Consider the following 24,551-nt stretch of genomic DNA (forward strand, 5'->3'; position numbering starts at 1 on the left):
TAGGCTTGGAACTTAAAACTTACAGAATCCTGCTTATTTTGGGATTGAGTCAAATAAACTTGAAGATCTTTGAGATTTAAGAGATGGAGAATTTTGAGATAATTCAAATAGTGCAAGAAGTATGATAAAATAAGACAGGGAAAGGGAAACAAAATTGACACCTGTGTCCCAGTCAAAAATGAATGAACTGAAATTCAGACTTGGACTGAGATACAGTTGAGCCACTGTGCTGCACAAGGCCATGGGATTCATATTTTGTGTGAAAAGGGAAAGAACTATTTCAATACTAACAATTCTTGTGATCAGAGCAGTAAGAAGCTAATGTGGCTCTGTAGTCTGGAAAGGAAGTGGAAAAGTGAGGTGGCCAGAAAACAGAAGTATAGTAATAAATGAGGATTTAAGAATTGTCAAAAGACCTTTTAGCAGGTCTCGTAACCTGACTGTGAAATCCTGAACATGAAGAGAGTAACAGCTCAGACACCATCCAAATTTTACAGTGAAAGGCAGGATGGGAATTGCCAGTTTTGAAATAATAAAGGTGGAAAAGTTGGTGCAAAATTGAGACATTATCATCAATTGAAAAATGACAGGATAGCTGGGAGGACCTGCAGGAGAAGTGACTGGTAGTGTGTAAACACAGCAGGCCTTTGGCTGATCAGTAGAAAAAGGTGAAGGTGCCCTGAGAACAATGCCTACTGCTAATAACAGCAGAGAAGCTTGGGAAAATGTGTGTATGAGACCCCTGGATTTGATAGGGATGTGGTAAGAACACTTTAATGAATTCTGCTTCCCCTGATGTGAGAAAAATCTGACAGGTGAGTCAGGCTGAATATCAAATGCTGTCAGTAATATTAACATTTTTTAAAACGGTATTTTTCCTCTCCCTGTGACTAATAGGAGATATTTATTAAGCCAAAGAACTTTACATCACAGGTTACAACTGGTTACAGTTTCTGACTAAAACAGGAGTCTGTGATTTGTATCCTAAAGGTCTTGGACAGGAAGGAAAATATGTAAAGATGACATGGCAGTCTGCATGATATGTCTTGTTAAAGACTTACAGGGCCCTTGTGTTCTCCTCTGTGGAATCAAGTCCAAAGTTTAATTTTTGCCATTTTATTTTCCTGCCTTACATGAAGGCATACAGGGACCACATGCAGTGAAAAATGGCCTGGCAGATTTGGGTGCATGAAAGAAGCAGCTTTGTCTTGGAGACATCCAAGCTTATGACTGGCAAGGCTGAGAGTGGCCTCCAAAAATGTAAAAAAGCCCTGAGAATATATCAAGTGATTAAGATCTATTTTGCTGAAAAAAATGTTTTGGTCTATTAAACAGTTATTTTATGTCTGAAAAACCAAACCTTAGAAACAAGCAAGAGTGAGGTATGGAATGACTTTTGCTAAGGATCAATTATGAATGCTTTTTGTTTTGCAACAAGGACAAGATGCTGATTCTGCAGCTTAGGACTCGAGCTGTGATTTTAGTGCTCTGAGTCAAGTTCATGCTCTGTGACTCTGATTTGGGCCCAGAGCCATAAAGGAGCTTAGGTACTTAAAACATCATTTCACTGGGATTTGCTCCCCTAAGCTGCAGAATGCAATCTCTGGAATTTGACAAACTCCCTTACACACTCATGTTTAAACAACACCCTGCTTTATGGCCAGAACAGCTTTTGCCTCTAAGGATGGCACAGCTGCTGCTCTGCCTGCCCCGGCCTGCCCAGCGCTCAGCCAGGTGTGATGGACAGGGTGGAAGGCAGAGATGAGGGCAACGGGGACACGGGCAGGGATGAGGACAACAGGGACACGGGCAGGGTCTGGAATCCAGGGACACGGGTAGGGGTCTGGGATCCAGGGACACGGGCAGGGATTAGGGCAACAGGGACCGGGGCAGGGTCTGGGATGCAGGGACACGGGCAGGGGTCCGGCACCCAGGGCAGCACCCGCTGCCCCGGCGTAGGCGGCTGTGGCGGTGCGGGTGTCACCCAGGCCTGTCCCAGCTGGTGCTGAGGCCGCCCCGAGCGCTGCCGCAGGACCGGCCGCGGGCCGGCCCGGGTACAACCAGCCCCACAAGGGACGGTGTTTTCACCGTGCACCCGCACGAGCAGCGGCCCCTCACAGCCGCGAGCGGATACTGGCCCCGGGGGGCGCTGAGCGGGAACACCGCGATTCCCTCACACGGGAGGTACAGCCGGGAGCGCTGCGCGTTCCCCGGGGCCCGGCCTCGGCCTCGGCGCCGGCGCCGGCTCCAGTCCCCGCCGCCGCCGCCGCCACCCCCGCGCAGGGACCCGCAGGCCACTCCTGCCCCGTCTGGCGCGGCACGGAGGGAATCCCACGGCGGAGGGCGGGGAGGGGGCCGGGCCGGGCCCGGCCGGGGCGGGGCGGCCGCTGGAGGCCGCGTCGTCGCTATAAAAGCGGAAGCGGCGGCAAGAGCTCTGCTGCCTTGCTCGGTTCATCCCGCCTTGCCTGCTCATCCCGCGGACATGGCGCTGTCTGGCGACCCCCATTTCAAGAAGCTGGTGGAGTGGCACAAGGCCAACTCCTCCAAGCTCGTCCTGCGGCAGCTCTTCGAGGCCGACAAGGATCGCTTCCAGAAGTTCAGGTGAGGCCGGGCGGCCCCACGGCCGAGCGGGGCAGCGGCCGCGGGCCCTGGGGCTGCCGCGCCCGGGCGGTGCCGCGTACGAGGCCCGGGGAGCCGCAGTCCCGGGGCCGCGAGGGGCGCGGTGCGGCCGGGCCTGGCGGGCAGGGCTGGCGTGGCCCCGCTCCGCTCGCTCGCTCCCCCCGCGCAGCCCCGAGCGGACGTGGGTCGGCAGGGAGCGGATGGCGCACGGCCCGCGGTGCCGTGCCCGCCACGGCGGGGCCGCGCCGGGCGGTGCGAGGCCGATGGCGGCCCGGGCACGTGCGGCGGGGGGGCCGGGCCGGCGGCGGGGGGAGCTCCTCGCAGCCCCCGAGGGGCGGCCGCGCCGCCTGCCCTTGACTCATCCTTGCAGCAGGGTACGTGCCGGGCAGCACAGCGCCCGCTGCGCTCGCACAGCCGCACTGTGGGGAGGCACTCGCAGCCTCTCGCACGCCGTGCTTAGTCACGATAAGCTCCGCGATAAAATCGCGAGGGGCGCGCATCCCCCTGAGCCCCCTACGACCCTGCCCGGAGACGGGCAGCGGGGGGCGGTGGGGAGGTTTAGTCCTCCCTCGCCTCCCGCGATCGCTGCTACAGAAAATGCCTTGCAGCGCATAGAGAGGAGGAAGTAACAAGTGGAGGCATCGTGATAGCGTTCAGCGCCTTCATCTTGTAAAGTGGGACGCGTATTTTCTGTTTGCTGGAGGCCGTGCTGAGAAGGCGTGTGTGTGGTTACGTTGTTGTACTATAGCAGCAGTAATAGTATGAGATGCATCCCAGATTTGAGTTTTAAAGTGGGCCTGAGTAATAGAGATAAACTGACCCTCCATTCCATAGCGTTGTGATAAGACTTGTTGCTTGCATCAAGCTCTTCGTTGCTGTCCTGCGTAAAGGGATTTTTTTTCCCTTTTGAGCTCATTAGAAAATTCTTACGTTGTAATTAAAGATTTTATATGAAGTCCTGCATATCATATATGTATATATGTGAGATAAAATATATCGATGGAAAAATTATGCTGAATTTTTCAAGTACTGACTTCACCTGGCCCTTATTAATAGGACTTTTTATATTTTTAAGAAATTGACCAGTAGTATCTTATTAAATGTGCTAGATCCTCACTAATAGACTTAGCTCCCATTGCAAGTTTTCTTTATCTCCAGTATTTTTTGGTGAAATGGTCTTTATTTATTTCAAATAGCTCCTCTAATTCATGTCCTTTTGTGCTGTCCATAAGTAAACAGTTCAAGTGTCTTAAGTTTGCTTCATCTATCTTGATCCTTTCTTGTAATTATTTCAGTCCTGTTTCCTGAAAAGCTATCTCATTCTAGTCCGAGAGAACTTCCTCATAGCAAAGTACAATTGCGGAGCTGATAGCTTTGCTGGTACTCCTACCAGTGCTGGCTGCTCTGAGCCAGATCAGCAGGAGGATGGTAGTTAATATCTGTTGAAAACTGTAGTCTGGAGGTTTGGCCATGTGGTCCTGTGTAGTTTGTAACTTCCCTCCCATGAAATTAAGATTTATAAAGATTTTTAGTTATGCTAGGTGTTGTTGTAAAATTATTGACTTCCTTCTTTAGTAGGAAAAGAAACTCTACCCAGGTGAAAGTGCTTCCTGATACTGGTTCTGGAGGAATTTCAGACTGGTGAATAGTTCTTAATCTGAGTATTTTATATCTGGGCACAAGTGTCTATTTAATATTATTGGAAGAACCTTACACTCACTGACTGCATCCTATCAAATATATATATATATATATAGAAGATCCTTTTGACCTTTTTTCCCTAGTTCAGAATTTGTATGTCCTGTTTTCCTGGTAAGGAGTGTAGCCACACCTGTAAGAGATCTTTGCCTTCTTTGCCACCCAAGGTGGTAAGGTAAGGCCTGATAGGAACAGGAGTTCTTATCAACATGGGTTATTCACTGAAAACTGCTGGTTTTGAAAGGGTTAGAAGAGCTATGATGCAGGCATCATAATACTCAGCAGGTAAAGGGGTGTCTGACAAAGGTACCCCTAATGCAGATAGGTGTTAGGATGAAACTCCTGCTGCTTGGCTTGTCTGTTGACAAGGATAAGAGTAAATGGAAAGTAAGTGTAAGTGGAGAATGTGGTGGGAGATGCAGTCATTGGGATGCTGCAGGTTAAGGGCTGCATCACCTGGAGGTGGCTGTGGCCTACGTGACAAGGCCCTTGTCCCCCCAGCAGCACTGCCGTGAGCTGCTGCATTGCAGAGTGGGTACTTGGGCCTAGCACTGTTCAGCTGCAGGGCCTGGGGCTTCTGTTTAAACAGGTGCATGGATCCCTTGCTATAAGGGCTTAACACAGGATTACATTGTACACTGTGTGCTTCACCTTGTGTGGAGCAAGTTAAATCTGGGAGCCTTTACTTGATTTGGCTTTGCCTGAAAAGTCTTGGGGAGCACATTTCTGCAGTTTCTTCAAATGAGTGGTGGCTTGAATCCAGCCATGACTTCATGAGATATTTTGTCTTCTAGGTCTAGTGAGATTGATTTTCATTCATATATGTAAAGTAACGAATTGTAGGTGGAAGACATTTCAAGTAAACATGAAATCCTTTTCTTGGTGGAGTAGAACGCTGGGAGAGGCTATCAGCTGCAGTTTAATTTAGAAGGAGAATTTCAAGAGTTCCACTTCTCTTAAGAAGTGTTAATATGCTGATGGGCTTGCTGTATCATTAGTGAAATGTGCTCAATTCTGAGATGTCTTTAAATAAATTGTATCAAATATCAAAGGCTTGTTCTTTTTTTTCTTCCATGCTGTATCTGAGTAACAATTATGGCAGGTGAGCCAAATCAGTCCTTCGACTGGCTAGCTATATTCCAGGGATCCTGGTGCTGGGGGGTCAGGCTGTCAGGATTATTGTTGGCAGCCTGCTGAGGAGAAGGGTGGTTAACAGCACTAATACTGCTTTTCATTGCTTGTCTGTGCTCTCACTTATTAGAGAAACATGGTTCTCACTTATTTTAGAGCACTTAGAACATGGTTCTAAGACTGTGCTTGAAGACACCTTCCTTTCCTTATTCACACTTATACTTTAGGACCATAAGAAGGATGTTAGTGTTAATGAACAGTTAATGAAGTTAACAGTAAGTGAAACCACTGAAATGTCAAGGCCTTCCTGGTTATTGCTGTTATTGTGAGTTCAGCTCCGTTCTTCCTTTGAAGAATCTTGCCTGCTCTGTCATGTTATGTATGAATAGCAGTTGTGGTGTGTCCCTGTGAAGTCTCTGGCATATGTGGTGGCTAAAATAACAGCATGTTTCTTTGCTCAGGTATTGAGAAAGAAGCAGGAGGGGAGACAATGAACAGGGCAGCAACACTGAGGATTTAGATGGCTGCAATTTCCTGTGGGGGGTGTGTGTGGAGCAACAGGGAGAATAAGATGTGCTTTTATCAGACTGACTTACAGAATTCAGCTCTTCAGTTAGAATAATTGTATAGATTTGGTTGGAAACTATTGCAAAGAAGAAATTGTTAAAACAATATTGTAAAGGACTAGAGGAACTATAGAACTTATCACATAGATACAAGGATAGTAAATATAAATGGGCTCACTTGGTTTCTGCTGGGCTACCATTGCTGTGTTTCCTCTCAGATGTGAGTGCCTGTATTCTGATGGGTTAGGCTGTAGTTTGCAAGTAATTTGTTAAATAATTTGGAGACCTCCACTAAGTCAATGAGGATAGTGAGACTAAACCATGCACAAATGGGGTTTAATTCTGCATAGTAGTTGACAATGTTTCTGTTCACAATGTTGGATAGACTTTTAAATTAGACTTAAGACTCTACAAAAGAATGACAGGATCTGTAGGAAGACAGTTTAATTTTCCAGCAGCAGAAGAATGTGAAAAGCTCTTTACTGATAATACATTAGGAAAAAGCTGATTATTGCTAGAGAATGCTCGTAGAAACAATATGTTATGATTGTCCAACTGTGCATCAAATATTCTTAGTTGTGTTTGGGTTTTCACAAGCACAGTGGACACTGTGGAAAACATGGTTTTCAAAAAAAACCAGCAGTCATTTTCTCAAACTTCTTGGGCAAATTGGTCACTCTTTTTATGAACTTAGTCTAATTAGGATTCCCGTTATTTTTGTAATCTACAGCAGAGTTACCACTGTCTTCCTTAGAACAGTCACACCTCAGGCATGTGCAATTAAACAACCTGTTGATTTTTGACAGCTTGACCCTGAATACTGACCATGGGGATATCCTACTGGATTACTCCAAGAACCTTGTTACAGAAGAAGTGATGAAAATGCTGATGGAACTGGTAACTATTTAAAATCTTGCATTGATAAACAAAATAACTTTTACCTGCAACCCACTATTCTAGCACTGTTTATAAGCATTAGATAACATTTAAAAGGCATCTGTTTACAAGTCTTGGCAGGATTCAAATTCTTGCATTGTCATCTAGCCCCGAGTTACAAAGTCATTTTTCAATGCATATCTGCATAAAAATGTGCTTTGAAAAAGGAAAAGAATTTTTTCTAACCTAGAATCTAGTGGGTCTTTTAATCTACCATAATTTTTGTTTCCCTGTCTTGTGTTAAATGTTCATGCTCTTGAATGTAGATGGACCTTTGTAGTACATGTTGACTTCCACTATTTTAAGAGGAATCTATATTTACCTTTCTCAGGCAAAGTCAAGGGGTGTGGAAAGTGCCAGAGAGCGCATGTTTAGTGGCGAGAAGATCAACTTCACTGAGGTAAGGCTATTTCTGTCCATGGTTCTTTCCACTTTAGTTGTGCTTATTATGGATGTTTGTGCATCTGTGTAAGCAAAGTCTGAAAAAACTTACTTTAAATACTTCATTGAAATCCTGAGTGATTGTAAAGTTTGCTGCACTACAAGAGAAACTTTTACAGCTCTTACTAAAAATACCTCCTTCCTTCAGTGCATCTTATTTTAGAGATTCTGGTGGTATTTTTTTTTTCCTCTTCCCTGTTTTGTGGAGAGGGAGAGGAGTTAGACCTTGCAAAAGACATGAAGCAGAGTCTTGCATTCCGGGTATCCCTTAGATGCTTTTGCCTAGTGTTAGCGTTCATAAAGCTTAGTAAACTGCCTAAAGGGTGTGAAGGGAGGATTGTGTAAGACCTCCTCTTTTGGGCTGCAGTGCTGCTTGTCTTTGGTACAGTTAACAGCTGAGGATATACACAGTCTTGGGAAATTAGCCATGTATTTCAGTAAGAGGATGAGTACCTTCCTGCTTTTGTAAATCTGAAGGTTCTAGTTATGGTTAAATCTTTACTAAAACATATAGAAAGCCAACTGTAGTTTTTCTGATATTAAAAATAGGATGGAAACTGGGAACTCCACAGTATAGTGGGTTTTATTAGTCTGCATTAGAAATTAAGGCTACTTAGTATTTTTAAGGCAAATTCAGAGAAACCAGTATTTCCTTTGACTTGGCTATTGACTGGTTTAGCTATTGCACAAGCTGTTTGCTTAAAGTAAGTCAGCAGTTGGACATTGTATTGTTTGTGAATGATTCATGTTTGTGAAAAGGCACAGAGAGAAAGAAATCTAGTTTCACTGGAGAAGTGGTTCCTGTTCCTTCTGTATTAATGCCTTCAATTCACCAATGTAGCTACTGAAAAAAGAAAGGGAAAAAGGGTGAGGAGTCTTAAATCTGTCTGGAGGGTTGTTTTGTCTCATACTGCCTTTCACTAGCCTTGTGCAACACAAATTATTTCAGGGTTTCCCTATCTCTAAGTTATGCAGTTTTTCTTCATTGTGTATTGAGAGCAGGTGCAGCAGCTGAAGTCTCAGAAGGGTGCAATGTGCACAGAAAGCACCTAAACACAATATCAAACTCTGATGTGTTTGGTTTCTGCTGCTAGCTCCCTCTTTTCCTGCTGTCTTGATACCACTTCATGTATCTTGTTAGTCTAGAAACACCTCTTATCAGGCTGTTCCTCAGTTACTTCCTTCCAATTCAGAAGTTGACTTAGATGGGGTTTGCCTAATTTTTATTTGTATAGAATATCAAATCAGGTTGGTTTGGCTCTGGAATAGGAGCATGTGGACGATGTGAAGTTGTCAGATGTTAAGCAGGATGCTGTCAAACAGCATGAATAAACCTAAAGCAGTAAGACATCAGGGAGCTTCTTGATGGCAAGAACTGACTCGTCCACTACTCTTGATCTGCTTTAGAACATTCTTTGGATATTTGTCTGAAGTATTTTAGACTTGTCTGTGTTTGGTGCTGCAGGCATTGGCTGCATGGTGTGTGCTTATGTGGAAGTTCTTAATTGTGCACCCATGTGTGTCACTGCCAGGTGTTTGTCCAGATGAGTTAAAACTTGGAGCTTGATATGGTGCAAAGATCATTACATGCTAACTCATCTGACCACTCATTATGGGGACAGTCTTTATAGCCTGCATGGTGTTTAGAGAATACTTCTGCTTAACCACAGAGAACAGGTCAAGTATTCCTCCTCTTGATCAGACAAAGCATCCTTCAAGCCTGATAATGAGCAGTACTTACCAAATACCATTCCATGGCTGAGTACTGCAAAAAAATTTCTCTGTTCACCCCAAATTTGAGTGGGTATTTTTTAATTAGCAAGTGAAAGAGGATTTTGTATTCCAAGTCAGTAACCACAAACGGAATGATTTTTGAATTAGCATTTGGTATATAAATCATAACTTGGCAGTTCATATTGTCTGTGTTGTCTTTGTCTCACAGTGCCTCTCATTGTGGAACAATGAGGTAGAGCAGACTAATTTTTTAATTTGTTCATTAGTATTGACTAATTCTTTCATTCTGGATTAAAACTGTTAAGCTCTTAAACAGCCGAACCACAGGGCAGATTTCAGTGCTTTGACTTATGTGCAGCTGTGGAGAAGTAACATAAATCCTGCATGCTTAGAGATTGTTTTCTTATAGCACAACTACTACATATATTTTGTGTTCAAGCGTTCAGGCAGCATTTAATTGTGGGCAGTGGATAGAGGAATGTGGCTATTGTATTCTTTGTTGTCAGATGTTTAAATTATTTCTCTTCCTATATTAAATGGAGTACTCAGGATCATTGAGAAGATGCCTGAGAAAATAACTTCAGCTGCTTGTTGTAATTGATTTTTTAGTATTGTCATCAATAAGAAACAATTTTATTCTTGAATACCTAAAGCATGCCAAAATAAAGATCACTGGGTCATGAATATTGCTGGATTCTGAATCTCAATCTCCAAATGCTTTTAAAGGGATTTTGAGCCTTTTCTCCCAAGTAAACTATTACTTTGCATATTGTGCTGTTGTAAGGCCCCTCCACTGAGTTGAAGTATTTTCAGTGTATGCACACACACTGAAAATACTGCTCTACTAATCCCAGTTAATCTAAAGGATTTTTAAATCTTGATGACTGTACTGCCTTTTGGATGAGGCATCTGAGGTCCTGGGGTGTAACTTGGAAAGAGCCTCATCTCAGTTTTTCCCTTTGTTTCAGAACCGAGCTGTGCTTCACATTGCTCTGAGAAATCGCTCCAATGTGCCAATCCTTGTGGATGGGAAGGATGTTGTTCCAGAAGTCAACAAAGTATTGGACAAAATGAAACACTTCTGTCAGGTATAGTACCACCACAGTTTATTTTTTATGTATTTGTTTTGTACCCAGCCAGGTTCTTACATGTGGATTGTGAAGTGTGGATTAAACTGGCTCACATGAATTGTGTCCTTTGAGGTTTACAATAGTTCTGGCTCAAGCATGGAGTTGAAGCTGGTTTTATTGATTCACTTTTCTCTCCCTGTTTCCAGTTGGGTTTTTCTTTAATGGGCTCCCTAGATTTTGTTCCTTCAGCAGTAATCTTGTGTGTACTTTGGAAGTCCTGTAAATCATTAAGTACCATTCAAATATTACTTTATTTCTTGCTAATTTTTCAACTAATTGGCTGCACCAGGTAGAAACTGCCTCTTAACATTTGTGTAAAATCAGGAGGGAGGTAGAAGTTCCCAGCTCCATTGCAATTTGATTATGCTCTTCTTAAACAGTTTCTTAAGGACCTTCTTGTTTTAGGTCAAATTACTTTGATTCTATTCTGTTTGCAGAATACCCACCTGGGTAGTTTTAATGCATTTTAAACAAGGCTGTGAGGACCTGGACCTGCTTGGTTGCTGTTGTGAGTCTTAGCCAGGTGGTAGAGCCCTGTTTCACTGCCAGCTCATACTTCTAACTTATGCAGAATGAGCTTGCATTCTGTTCTTAATGATAAATGCCAAAACCACAATAACTGACACCAGTTGGTGTGGATTTGGTACTGTCTTCATATGCTGTGAGACTTGAATGGCCATGGAAATTCTGTGGTGTCTGGCACTGTAGAATTTCTAGCTGATTGAGGTTTTGGTAGTGCAAACCAAGAGTTTTCACCGGTGCCATCCTCTTGTTTGCTCTATGTTTTCAATGATCAGAACCCATGAATATTACTTTCATGTGGATGTATATTCTCCATAAAATAAAAATAATGTTAAGCAGTTTCTTTAAAAATATTAACAAAGATGCTGGCTTCAGTTGACTTAGCAGATGGGATTTTAAGACTGGCAATATCATCTATGGGGTACAGGAATGCTGTCAGTAAAAATGCATTTTCTGTTTGGAAAAATGAGAAGTTTAAACATTTGTAGCGAAGGAGAGCAAGTATCAGCATAACTAAGTGCTATGTAGAAAAATTGCTGTAGAATTGGGGAATGTACTTGGAAGTATTCATGATACCAGAAAGATTGCTTTTGTGGTTGGAACAGATTGAATGCATAGGTGGTAGATGATGGGCAAAATTCAATGTAGAATTGTAGTTGATGATTGGAATTTTGTTTTGGAACTTTCAGTGAAGCTAAAGAACAGGAGTATAGCAGGAACTTAGACCATGAGCTGTTAAAGTGCAGCCCAGAAATAAATCCTAATGCAAAGCATACTTGCAAGAGAAAAGATTTTAGAATGCTTTGCCAATAAATCTCTTAGCTCTGTGGCTTTATTCATACTGTCTTCCAGCTTAGTTAGTGAAGCTCTTTCTAATTAAAGATGCTTATAGAACAGCTTTAGGTTTGAAGCTTTGTTGCACATAGCTTAATGCCCAAGATTTTATCATTTTTGGGTAGATGTCTCTTGCCTTAGCAAACACTGTAAATGCTACAGCAGTTAACACAGTAGGGGGAGAGTTTTAACTTCATTAAGTGTTTGAAGTCTCAGTGTGGTTTTGCTTCTGTCTTAGACATAACACAATGTCTAGCTAAGAAGGTAGCTCTGAGTGTAGGCCTTAAGGTCTAGAGGCTTGAAAGCTGTCTTTGGCAACTTTCTACAACAATATCTGAAAACAAAGCCTGCTTCCTGGTCCTGGGTTAGCATCAGTAGCTTTAGTGTAAGTATAAAATAGTCATTGTGTCTTTTGTTGGTTTTTTTTTTGCCACAGAGGGTCCGCAGTGGTGAATGGAAAGGCTACACTGGAAAGGCAATCACTGATGTGGTCAATATTGGGATTGGTGGCTCTGACTTGGTAAGCCCCTGACTTCTGTACACCCTGCCCATCTTTGTGTACATGCTTACAGTGAGGATAAAATCTAATTGTGGCTTCTATCCAGGGCCCTCTGATGGTAACTGAAGCCCTGAAACCGTATTCCAAGGGAGGCCCTCGTGTCTGGTTTGTATCCAACATCGATGGTACTCATATAGCCAAAACCCTGGCTGAACTCAAACCAGACACTACTCTCTTCATCATTGCATCAAAGGTATGTCTGATACAAGCACTGCCTTGGCCTGCTCTGCTGATAGAGTTCAGTCAGAAGAGAGGGCTGTCCACAGGAATATCTAGATCAGGGACTTCCAGTGTGGATTATTTCTAAACAGGCCTGTTGCGATTCTTTCTAAACTTGCAGTACAAGGTTGCGTTGCTGCTGACATACTTGGGGATCTGTAAGTCAAATGCCGAGAGTTAATTAACCTAAATAAGATACATGAACAATTTCATGTTGTCTGGGGTTTATTTCTCAGTCAATGCAAGTTTTAGTATTATTCACAAAAGTTTATTTTCCTGCATTTCTCTGTAGGTGGAATGTAGAATCCAATGTAATTATTTCTTTGAAATTCTGGATATTATTTCATTCCTAAAGAACTTTTGATCCTTTAAGTACAGTGTATTTGTTAAACATTTGGGTTTTTTGCATTAATGAATTGCATGTACTTTATGAATCTCCATTTTATAGGGTAGTCACAATACCTTCACCTAAATAATTTAAATGCTGAGTTCCTTGAGCACTATAAATGCTAAGCTGCTTTACTTAAAGAGGTAAAGATAGTCTGCTGCTACTTCATAAGATGACACCTATTTCTGACTTGGACTGAATAGCTGCCTTTAAGTCTTGCCTTGCTAAGAACTTACTCTGCAAGCAATAATTGCCAGCAGCCCTCTCCCTCTGAGGAATGCCTCTGTCTGAGCAGAGGAAAGAGGTGGAGACAAACTTCATGGTTATGTAACTTGGGTCGCCTTCGTTTATCAAGCACAGTAGAACCTTTCTGCTGTTGGAGGCAATCTGCAGCAAATGAACGTGTGTGCAGTGCTGCCTGTGCTCTGTACAGCGCTCATTAGCTTATCTTGGCACTGCTGCAGCTGAGCAACAGCTTATGGAGCAATAAGGAAACTGCACAAAGTAATACTAATGGTCACTTGCAATAATTGAGTCTGGGGATCACGGTTCAAAGGCTTAGAAAACTCCCAGATTGAAAAAGTAACACTTGAGTTTGTTTGCCAGACTGTAGTTAGCTAATTGGATATATTTGGAAGAGGATGAATGGCATTTTTTTCTTTCCATAACAGGCTTATGTTTCATAATGAAGTATTTCTGGAGATGGATGAGAGTAGGATGAATCTAGTGTTCACCCTTAAAGCTAAATTTTGATGGCTGAGTAAATCAGAATGGTTGTAGCTACTTGCAAAACTGCATGACTGAACTTCTGTGCACACTTCATGAAGCAGGAAAATGTTTTCCTTTAATCAGCAAAAGAAAAATTATGACAAGAGTCTTGGCAGAAATGAATGCTCTTCCATGAAAAAGTAGGAATTGAAGAACAATAGGGCAGTCCAGCTGGGTTATCCTGTTTAGATGTTCAGTTAGTTTGTTTTTAGTTGAACAGTAAAACTTTGGTCTTTTACTGAAAAATTAAAGTAGAAGACTTTAGTTTCAAGGTTTTGCAAAGCAGTTTGGGGAATGGGAAGGTGGGAGATAATTATTCCAATTTCAGATACATACTAGCTTAAAACTAGATGGGTAAATCTAGAAATATTAGTGTTTACTGTATTCATAAGCTTGCTTTTTTCTGTGATCTGGCAGCAGCTGTGTGTTATGAGCATCTAGAATCGCTCTGCTCTAATTATCTGAACTATTATGTGATGCTTTAGTAACCTGAAGTTGTTTCCATGTTAAGAACACTGTTTTACTAATTTGCTTGTTTTTCACTGTGCAGACCTTCACCACACAGGAAACCATCACCAATGCAGAAACAGCCAAAGAGTGGTTCCTGCGTGCTGCTAATGATGTAAGTCTGAGATGTGTAGCCTAAGTAACAGAATGCAGCAGTTTTTGTTGTGCAATTTCTTCCTGGTCATTCTGTGTGCTTTGGAGCAGAACCAGAAACAGCCCAAACATAAGCTTAGCAAGCGATGTACTTAGATCATTTCAGGGCTTTGGTAATGACAGACTATTTTGTCCAGTCAAAGTGATAACCCACTAGTTTTTCATTATAAATGGTTCTCATGCGTTGTTCCTCCAAATCTTGCCTGTTAAGTAAGAGTGTATTGTTTGCCTTAGAGCTAAGCAATAATTTGGTAGAACTATTAGTAATGAAAAAACAAGAATAGTGTGTGTGGCACTACCTTTAAATTATTGCCAAATCTTTAAAAACTAGAGATGAAGCTATGGTTGGAACAATACACTGACATTTCTATGGCAGATGGCTGTGCTATGAATAGAAACCTTGTATTTGGCTCATTCTCTCCTGTTTCAAACTCTTAAAGCAGATACTGCCTGTACAGGTTATTAAGATGGTCTGTGGCCTGTTCCAGTCAGAGTAGCTGTACTTAGTTTGAAATCTGGGCTTTGAAATTCCTCCTTCACTACTGTTCAGACAACTCATCTTTATCAGAACACCTTCTGAAAGACTGAAGTCTGACTCTGGAGCTTGACATTTATCAGTAATTCCAGTTATCTTGGTTTTTTGCCCCTGACTGGAAGGGTGGTGGGTGTACATTGAGCTCCATCTGCTCCAGAGCTGTAGTGGTGCTGTCCAGGCTGGTTGCACACTGAAGGAGAGGCTGTGCTCCTCTCTGGAGGGAGTGCTGCTGGAGGGCTTGATGGGAATATCAGCAGTGTGTTCTCTTTGGGTATGCTCCCAAATCCCACACTGCATGTGAATAAGATGATTTCAAATTAATAACAACTGATGATTGTCAACAGCATTTTGTTTAAATGGTAGCAGATCAGCTTTACAATCAGAAATGAAAATAGTTAATGTTCTAGATCTAACTATGTTTTTATTTTTTTAAGCCTTCAGCTGTGGCCAAGCATTTTGTTGCCTTGTCTACCAATGCTGTAAGTATAGTCAATCTAGTTAATTTTTCCTATGTACCTTTGAGGCAGCCTTACCTTAAAATCTAGCAAGGAAGCATATCCTTTAAGATGCTTGAATACCAAATTTTAGCATTCTTCCTGAATGGAAGCCTTTTTTTTTTTTTTCCTACTCAAAGTAACTGAAACACTTCTGGAGTATTGAGCTGTACTAAGACTGGACTTTGATTATAGATGCGTGCTTCTTCTGCTAGAGCTTTAAATTTGAAATCAAGAGCTCTTGTGCTTGAAATGACTTGTTATTAATGAGTGTTACCTCTAATTGCCTAAGTTGTGTGTGAATGCAGTTACATAAGCAAATGTTATTCTGAATTCCAGGTAAGAGCAGGCAATTTGAAAAATGCTTATGATGAGCGCACTGTGATGTGGTGCTTCATGCAAAAGTATGAAGTAGAGAGACTGACAGTAATTAGAAGAACACTGCAGTCATTGTCAGGGACTGACATTATGGTGCTGGTAAATGTAAACTGAGTGTCAGTCCAGCTTTAACTATATGGCCACTTAGATTCATCAGGAAGTGAATGTATGTCATTGATTTTTAATAGTGAGTGGTGGTAGTTATTTCTGGAAATGAAAATGTAATTTTTGTGATGGATGCAATGCATTTTTAAAAATAGATGTAGGATTGTTTATTTAATAGATATCAAACTTGTATTTGCTTGCTTGGTGTAAATCTTTTTATGACTGTTGGTTTTATTGACTGTTTTTTCATATTTGTTTTAGCCTAAAGTTAAAGACTTTGGAATTGACCCAGAGAACATGTTTGAGTTTTGGGATGTAAGTAAATGTCTGATATTATGTGGTAGATGTTAATTGTTAGCTTTTTCTGAAGCAAGTAAGGTGATTCCAATTGGATGTCTTGAAACTCCAAAAGCAGTTTCTAAAACAGCAACTCCTAAATTATAGGAGCTGTATTCAGTGCACTGAAATACCTGAAAACCCCTAACTAAAGGCAAATGGAGAACTACTGCCCAGTCTGTTAAAATCTTCCAGTCAAAGGTCTGAAGAGGAGTCCTCCATGTTCTTGGCTGTCTAATCAGCTGTTGAGTAACAGGAGATAGTCTTGACTTATTGCTCTATGCAAGTAGTTATTATAAGCTGTGACATTTGCCTGTTGGTGTCTATGGTATATAACCTAGGCCTGGTAAAGGTCAGACATCAGAAATGGGAGCCTGATTGGAGATTTTGTAGCAGATGCATATTTTAAGTATACTGCCCTTAGTCTTGGTCTTTATACTTAATTAGAAACAGGTTGGTATGTCTCATTGACTAAATGCCTGACGAATGAGCTGCTGTTCAGAAGTTATTTGAAGTGTTACCTTTCCCAAGTGTCAGAATTTTGCTGAATCAGGCTTTCCCTGTAGAGGAGTGATATTATGAAAGCAGTTATACAAGCTACACATTAAGGATTTGGAAGTTAACTGGAATCAAGCTATTTACTTAAGAGATGTTATAAAAATTGGACAAGTAGGATAACTTCAGACTCTCAAAAAAGGCATTCATTAGGGTGCACTGTAAAGTGCAGGTTCCCTTGACTATGCCAAATATATAGTAAACTATCACCAGGAGTATTGATTTTGCTGGGAACAGTCTAGACACATACTGCTGTTTTTTGATAGTTTGAGTGTAAAAGCCTTGCACTTCTCCATCTCAACCATCTCTTGTTTGCAGTGGGTCGGTGGTCGCTACTCCCTGTGGTCTGCCATTGGTCTCTCCATTGCCCTGCATATTGGTAGGTGTTCCTGGGATGTCACCATGCTAAGAATTGCTCTGTTTGCTTCAGGGATGTAACTATAGAGTGCATTAACAACAGTGGATTGTCAATCAGATTTGGGGCAAATACTATTTACCTGCCTACTCTGAGTGGTTGGATGTGGGTGCTAAAAAGCAATCTGGAATGCAATAGAAACGTTGGTATTTTATATAAATACAGTTTTGGAAATTATCCCATACTTAGGGACAAATAGTCAAATTGCATTGCTGTAGTCACATAGGCAATAGTGCCATATTTATGTAAAGCTGTGGCAGTGTTGAAAATCAGACCTTGCACCTGACATTGCTAAACTTGAATTAGGGTATCTGTGAGTATACACACAAGAACACCAAAGTCCTGCCTCTGATTCTGCATATGAGCTCTGTTTATCATCGTTAACTATGACCTTCTGCTATTAATTCCTTTTGTTTCCAGTACTTTGTGTAGGCTATAGGGTCTGATGGTTACATTTGTTCCCTCATCACTGCTTTCAGATGTTTAAAGTCTGAAACTATAATGTCATTTATTTTTCTAGGCAAAAGTTAGAATTCCCTTAGACTGGGATTAGAAGAATAACATTGGGTTTGGTGTTTTTTGGAATTATGTGAATAGGAGTTTTCATGTGTAGAAAAACCTATTACAAGAGCAAAATAAACAAGTCAGGCACTTGCTGTTTCATCTGCAATAAACTGTTCACTGCTGCTGTCAGACAGATTTGGTGCCGACTGCTGACATGCCAGCCTATCTCCACTTCTTCCTCCTAGAGCCCTCAACTCCCACAGCTGCTCTCTGACCGTAGGTAGAGCTGCTGCTTTGAGTCCAAACACTTCACCTCCCAATTGCTATGTATGAATCAAGATTTCTGTTTTTTCAAGAAAGACTAGCCTTGGTGAAACTATTCATTTGGGAAAGTGAGAGGAGGTTTAAATAGCATAACTACAAAGCAAAGAAAGCCCAGGTGAATTGTTAGAAAGAACAGGGAAGGGAGGGGTAGCCTTTTTCTTTGAGACTATCTTATTAGTGCTGTTTCTCCTCACACCAGTGCAGAAATCCCTGCTGTGCTAGCCTTGCCCTGTTTTTTTGGCAGATGTCTCTCACTGGCTGTGATTAAGTGTTGAAACTTGCTAAAAACTATGTGGCCTCAAAGTAGGCTCTGTATTAAAGGCCTCTGTTTTCCTTCTAGTTGCTCATTCTGCCCAAATGGGGATTTTATTTTAGTCAAAGGTTTTTGAATTGTGTTTCATGAAGTTGGACTTGCTCTGAAGTCTGGGCTTTAAGCATAAGTGAATGTCTGGCTTATGGGATGCAATATCAGGAGAAGTCTAAGTGCAGCTTAAAACTTGATTAGTAGTTGGGAGCCTTGCTGCATACAAGGAATTGAAACTTTCACAGTTGTCTCTATAGGAAAAATGAAGTTTGAGTTGTAATAGTAAATACAAACTGACTTCTTTCCATTGTTAGGTTTTGACAACTTTGAGAGTCTGCTTGCAGGAGCCCACTGGATGGTGAGTGTGGGATGCCCATTTCAGATTTGTTCTGCTTTAAAAGTTGTTAGTAAGGAAATGAAAGGCACGTTGATTTCTAAAGCTCAGCTTCCCATGTCCTCGTCAATGATGTTAAAATGACAGTTCGTGGGAAGCTCACACTGGATCAACACAACAATAAAACCAATGTAGGAGTTGGGAGGGATGGCAGTTGCTTTGTCAGAAGTGTAACTTTGCTTTGTGTGGTGCAGGATAATCACTTCCACACTGCCCCCCTGGAGAAGAACGTGCCCGTTCTGCTGGCCATGCTGGGGGTGTGGTACATCAACTGCTACGGCTGTGAGACCCACGCCCTGCTGCCCTATGACCAGTACATGCACCGCTTCGCTGCCTACTTCCAGCAGGTAGGGCTGGGCACAGCACTTCCAGCCAAGTGCAGATAGCATTCTGCCCTGGTTCAGCATCCTCAATGCTTTGTGTGAGATAAAACTGCAGTCACTTAATGCGTGTCTTCAATTGCCTCAAGAGACTGGTGCCAAGATAGATACCAGCTTATTTCCTCACTTAAAGACCTTTTCCTCATACACTGTTATCTCCATGTCCATAAACTAATCAGGTGTATCCCTCGTGCTTAGAAAATTTCTGTAAACAAGCACTGTTTATTGGAGTTGATGTATGTATGGAAACTGATAACTGAGTGATCCTGCCCTTCCCTTCTTTAGGGTGATATGGAGTCTAATGGCAAATACATTACCAAGAAGGGCACTCGTGTGGACTACGGCACTGGCCCTATTGTGTGGGGAGAGCCTGGCACCAACGGGCAGCATGCTTTCTACCAGCTCATTCACCAAGGTAAACTGTTAAATACCTTGTTCTGGAGTTAGTCTGAATGGCTGCAGCAGTCTGCTGAGTTTGTACTTGTTTAGAGGTTGGACTCCTATCTAACCTAACATCACATTGCTATGGGCTTTTTAATTAGTAGCTTGTGAAGGCTACAAGATGCAGGTTTTAACAATAAGGAGGTCAAACAAAGCTGAAATTCCTGAGCTGTGTTGTTACTTCCCCCTGCTGCAAGTCATAATGCTCTTCTAGAAAGCTTGTAAAAATGACTGAGTCTGCCAGCAACTCTGAAAATGGGGTAAGAAGTGAAGGTTTTCTAAGACTTACCTGATGCAGAGTGATTTACCTGGCTTTTTTACAGGAACTCGCATGATTCCCTGTGACTTCCTGATCCCAGTGCAGACCCAGCACCCCATCAGAAATGGCTTGCATCACAAGGTAAGTTCTTTGTCAGGGCACCATATGTCTTGTGGCTCAAGGCACTGAAGGTTACTTGGTATTGCAGTATGTGATATTTCTAACTATCCCTTTGACACTATAAACAAAAGCTCTGTCAACATTCACAATAGATTTAAAAATTATAGATTATAATTGCAAGTTTATTTATAATATGTAATGCAGTAGTATGTTTATTCTTCAAGCAATTGCAGTGACAGCTCTTGAGGCAGGTCAGTGGTGTTTCGTGTGGGCCTACTGAAGCCAAGAACTACATTCCTTAAAATTCCTTGAAGAATTTTAAGGAATGTAGTTCTTGGAGAGTAGGAAGAAGCAAATTCTCAGACTTGATGTGGCACCATCTCTGAGGAAGCTTTCAAGAATTAAATTCTAGAGCAAAATTTGGTGACTGTAATGGTATGGCTGGGGTGATGGCCTTCTACACAGATGTTCATAACCTGTCCAGTTTTTAGTTTATCATCTGACTAAGGATTTTCAATGAACTATGATTTTTCTGAACTTCCAAGGGTGGAAACACATTCAGGTTAACTATTTACTGCATACTTCACAAAAAGCATCTTTAGTCACTGAATTTCACTCTTGTCATGATTTCAGATTACAAGTGCTGTTTGCATTGTGTAATAGTAATCTTTTGGCAAGTAAGACCAAATACAGGTGAAAATTTTAAGTATGACTTTGCAAAGAAAAAAGGTTTCAATTGACTGTAAAAAACTTATTGTGTTGTAAGGTAGGACAAAACCACAAATAAATTTGCAGGCTAACATTAGGTAGGGAGCAATAAGTTAGAACCTTGCACTGCATTGGTAAGGATTGGTGTATGGTAAGCTGTGGGGATTTTCCTGCATACAGGTGAGTAAATACATCTTAGCTGGGCTACCTTTGACTAATCCTTGCACCTGGCTTTCCATGAGATAGTGTAGAATGAGACAAAATCATGGATTATACTGGGTGAAAGGGCTGTGTGAAGTCTTGGCTCCTCTGGTGCCTTTGGGAAGCTTGCTGCCAGCTTCAGCAAGAGCAGGATTCTGCAGAACTGTCCTGGTTGTCTTTGGATACATGTACTTTGGTACATCTGTTAATAGTTACTAAGTCCCTGGCACTCTGAGGTAAGAAGCAGTAGCCAAAATTGATACATTTTTTACTGCCACAGTGTTAAAACTGACTTGTAAGTCTAGACTAGGTCTTGGTATGGCCTCAAGCACCAGGTACCGGTATTCCAGATCTGCAAATGGTAACTTGTGTTTCTTTCCACCTGCTAGATCCTTTTGGCCAACTTCCTTGCTCAGACGGAGGCGCTGATGAAAGGGAAGACGGCTGATGAGGCTCGCAAGGAGCTGCAGGCGGCCGGGCTGAGCGGGGAGGCTCTGGAGAAGCTCCTTCCCCACAAGGTGCCCGGGGGGCCGTGCCCATGAGGGCTGTGCTGGGGGCAGCAGGGCAGCTGGGATGGGCTGGCACTGATGGCACCTTGGCAGGGCACTGGGAGCAGGCTCTGAGCAGCACTGTGGCTCTGAGGCTTTGGAGGTGTTCTGGGAAACATGGGCTATCTCAGCACTGCCCTGGGCTAGTGACTAGTTTGCTTCTTGTAGCCCACAGTGGCCAGCTATGGTGCTTGGAGACACATTGTCCATTGTATAATTCCCATGTTTTCTTACACAATTTTATGGCTGAAGGCCTTTAAAGCTTTCAGAACTTTGTATTTGTTGCTAATGCAAATAGTCCATTGTGGACTCCAAAGATGACAAAACCTGCAAGTTTCTCGTGTACTTTTTACATCATACTAGCTGACAATGTATCTCTTGTTTTGAAAGGTCTTTGAGGGAAATCGACCAACCAATTCCATCATGTTTACAAAACTCAACCCCTTCACCCTGGGAGCCATCATTGGTAAGTAAATACATTTCTCATCTGTGAATTCTAATGAAGAATTTGCAATCAAATTTATTGATAAATCTCTTTCTGCTTATAGCCATGTATGAGCACAAGATATTTGTTCAAGGAGTTGTCTGGGACATTAACAGTTATGACCAATGGGGGTAAGTGTCCTTGGTTTGTTTCTTGCATACTTCTTGACAGATTCTTGAATCTATCCTGAGTTAGAGAAAAGACAATCAAAAGGGTTTTATACTTGGAGCACATGATTATGGGATAGTTATAAATGAAAACTGTTTTTCTAGGGATAGGTTACCGTGCTATAATGCATAATGACTCGTAGATAAAATTTTGGCTAAGGACCTCTTCAATTAAGAAAATACTATGAATGTAAAAAAGATGCGGTAGTGAGGAAAGCAGTCAAGCAGGCTGAACACATGCTCTGGGAATTAGGAAGGAAAATCTTCTCCCTACAGAATGGAAAAGAGAATTATTTTACCTCTAGATTAATAGGCAGTTTGAGTGGCATCTGATGAGCAAAAGATTGATTACCTCTTAATTTTCCTGTGCTGGAGAGACAGCATTTCTGGCAGAAGTCTGTGCATGCAGCAGCCCTTGGTTTCATGCAGGCTGCATCTGTGACTAAGGGCTGTGCTGGAGCTCCATGTGTGCAACAGCAGCTTGGGGGAGTCTGTCACTGTGTCACTTAAAAATTTAGTCAGGCTCTAATCAGGTTCTTTCATCTGTAGTAATATGAACAGTAAACACACTGTATGGCTTAGGTTGAGGGATTGAGAAATAAGATTTTTCAGGTGCAGCCTGCCTATGCCATGAGGGGTTGTCTGATGAGCACACTTGCTGCACAGGTGTAGAATATCAGTTTACACTAAGCTGCCTTCATCTTTGTATGCATTCTTTGCTGCTGTGCTGCCACAGCTTCTTCTATAACCAAATACTGTAGAAGAACCTGAAAATGGCAGACTGTGTCTAGTACCAGCTGATGTCTGCTATAAACTCTGAGGTCAGGAGTGTGGTAGGAATAAGTACAGCTTTTACTGCTACACATGAAATTCCAGAATGGCATCCAAAACTGAAAGGTGGGGATGCTGTAGAACCAGCCTTGTTCTTTGCAGCTGTTGGAATATCCTGGATTCTTAGATGGTGGGGCTGTAACTCCTGGATGGGTGCTGGGGGTGCTTCCAGGCTGTAGCTCAGCTGGTCATTGTTTGGGTGACACAAATCAGCGTTCTGAGCACTGTCCTGTTTAACAGTGAACAGGAGCCAGCTGAGTACAGGAACTAGGGCAGGCTGCATAACACAAGTGAATACCGAGGTGAAAAGACTGCTTGGCTCTGAAAACAAAATGTTCACTTAGACATCCTGTAATCTGAGCTGTCTGCTCAGCTAAGGAACAATGAGAACTCCAGTTTTTCATCAATTGCACTGAATTGAATACTTCAACAGTAATTTTTGAGGGGTAAAACATCACAGTGTTCGCTGCGAAGTTACTTTTTACTAGCGTCTATTTTTAATATCAATGGCTTATAGTAAATACTTTAAGTTTTTGGCACTAACACTGCTTTTTCTTTCTTCTCCTGCTTTTATAAATGCAGAGTTGAGCTTGGAAAACAACTTGCCAAGAAAATTGAGCCTGAACTGGAGTCAGATGCTCCAGTGACATCTCATGATAGCTCAACAAATGGGCTCATCAATTTCATCAAAAAACACAGAGCTTGAAATGAAATACTTAGAGGACATCGACAATCTCACCACCAAGTACCCAAATCTGTTGTAGATGTGCTTTTTTTAGCCACTTTTAACAAAAATAGCACTTTACAGATGTAGCTCTCTTCACTTGTTGCAGTTAATCTGTTGCGTCAAGTGTTACAAATGAAACTAGTTTTGTGAAACCCTGAGATTGTATAGTTGCTTTCTATTTCTGTGGCTGTTAATCTGTAAAGTGCAGCTGGTATATTCCTCAATTCTTATCCCTCAGCTTCCTTAAAGATGGTCACCTACTGATACTAGAAAATAAATGGTATGGTGGATGAGTAAAACTTCTTCACTCTATTTTTGAAGTGCAGCCCTAGCAACATTTGCCTCACTCACTGTGTAAGGTCCTCTGAAGCCAAGTAAGCTGACTTCTGTCTTCTTGGACTGGTTCTACTGTAAGCTGGAAACTAGAATGTGTTTAAAGAATCAGACCTACAGCTCTAGGTTGTTCGGTTACATTTCATCCCTTTTGAGCAAGATACAGACTTTTTTTTTCCCCCCAGTGCTACTGTGAAAATGCAAGTTTACTGATGTTTGGTAAAAGATTTCCTGTTTTGTCTGTAAGCTATGTGGACAGCTATATCAAAAGGAAGAAAGTTCCTGAAGAGACAGTGGTATCTTAACTTTTCCAAACAGTTTTCCAGAGTTTGTGAAGCAAAAGCTTGGGATCACTTGGAGAAGAAATGTTTTTGGCATCCTCCAGGGGCAATTTCTCAATGTTTAATCAGTGTCACTGTCTCACAACAACAATGAAAGAAATAGAGAAACGTGTTGTCAATACATTGTTTTACCTCTTTTGTTCTCTACTGCTGTTACCCTCCCCGCTAGCATACTGGCATGCTCTGGCTATTATTCTGTAACACCTTTAATAAAGGTAAGACACAAGCATTAAAAAGAAACTTTGGTTCTCATGCCCCCGCTGGTGCCTGCACTGTGTGAGCCGGGCCCCCTCAGTGCCCCTCTTTGCCGTGTGGCCTCACGGGCAGGGCTGGGTGCTGCGGGCCGAGCCTCCGTGCTGTGCACCGCCACGGTGCTTCACCCGCCGCCTGCCGGCCTCAGCCTCCCACCGCTGGAGCAAAGCTTCCGTAACCAAGCATGGTCGCGAAAAGAGAACCTGCTAG

General features: G+C 42.2%; 1 protein-coding gene across 1 annotated transcript; it reads left to right on the forward strand.

The window, feature by feature from the left end:
- The first annotated feature begins 2,404 nt into the window (after nucleotides 1–2,404).
- GPI (glucose-6-phosphate isomerase) lies at nucleotides 2,405–24,319 on the forward strand. The gene is made up of 18 exons (XM_084214888.1): nucleotides 2,405–2,601; nucleotides 6,821–6,911; nucleotides 7,282–7,350; nucleotides 10,094–10,213; nucleotides 12,048–12,131; nucleotides 12,217–12,363; nucleotides 14,096–14,167; nucleotides 15,175–15,219; nucleotides 15,979–16,032; nucleotides 16,927–16,987; nucleotides 18,470–18,513; nucleotides 18,744–18,896; nucleotides 19,215–19,344; nucleotides 19,694–19,770; nucleotides 21,048–21,176; nucleotides 21,597–21,672; nucleotides 21,755–21,821; nucleotides 23,271–24,319. Exons 1-18 carry the CDS (start codon nucleotides 2,483–2,485, stop codon nucleotides 23,392–23,394), a joined length of 1,662 nt encoding a protein of 553 aa, XP_084071014.1. The 5' UTR covers nucleotides 2,405–2,482; the 3' UTR covers nucleotides 23,395–24,319.
- Nucleotides 24,320–24,551: the final 232 nt, after the last annotated feature.

The sequence above is a fragment of the Fringilla coelebs genome, assembly GCF_963513975.1.
Source record: "Fringilla coelebs genome assembly, chromosome: 14".
Lineage (NCBI taxonomy): Eukaryota > Metazoa > Chordata > Aves > Passeriformes > Fringillidae > Fringilla > Fringilla coelebs.

Coding starts and splice junctions, on each gene's coding strand:
- GPI (XM_084214888.1), top strand. CDS start 2,483: ATGGCGCTGTCTGGCGACCCCCATTTCAAGAAGCTGGTGGAGTGGCAC. Junction 12,132..12,216: donor GGATTGGTGGCTCTGACTTG/GTAAGCCCCTGA, acceptor GCTTCTATCCAG/GGCCCTCTGATGGTAACTGA. Junction 15,220..15,978: donor TTGCCTTGTCTACCAATGCT/GTAAGTATAGTC, acceptor TATTTGTTTTAG/CCTAAAGTTAAAGACTTTGG.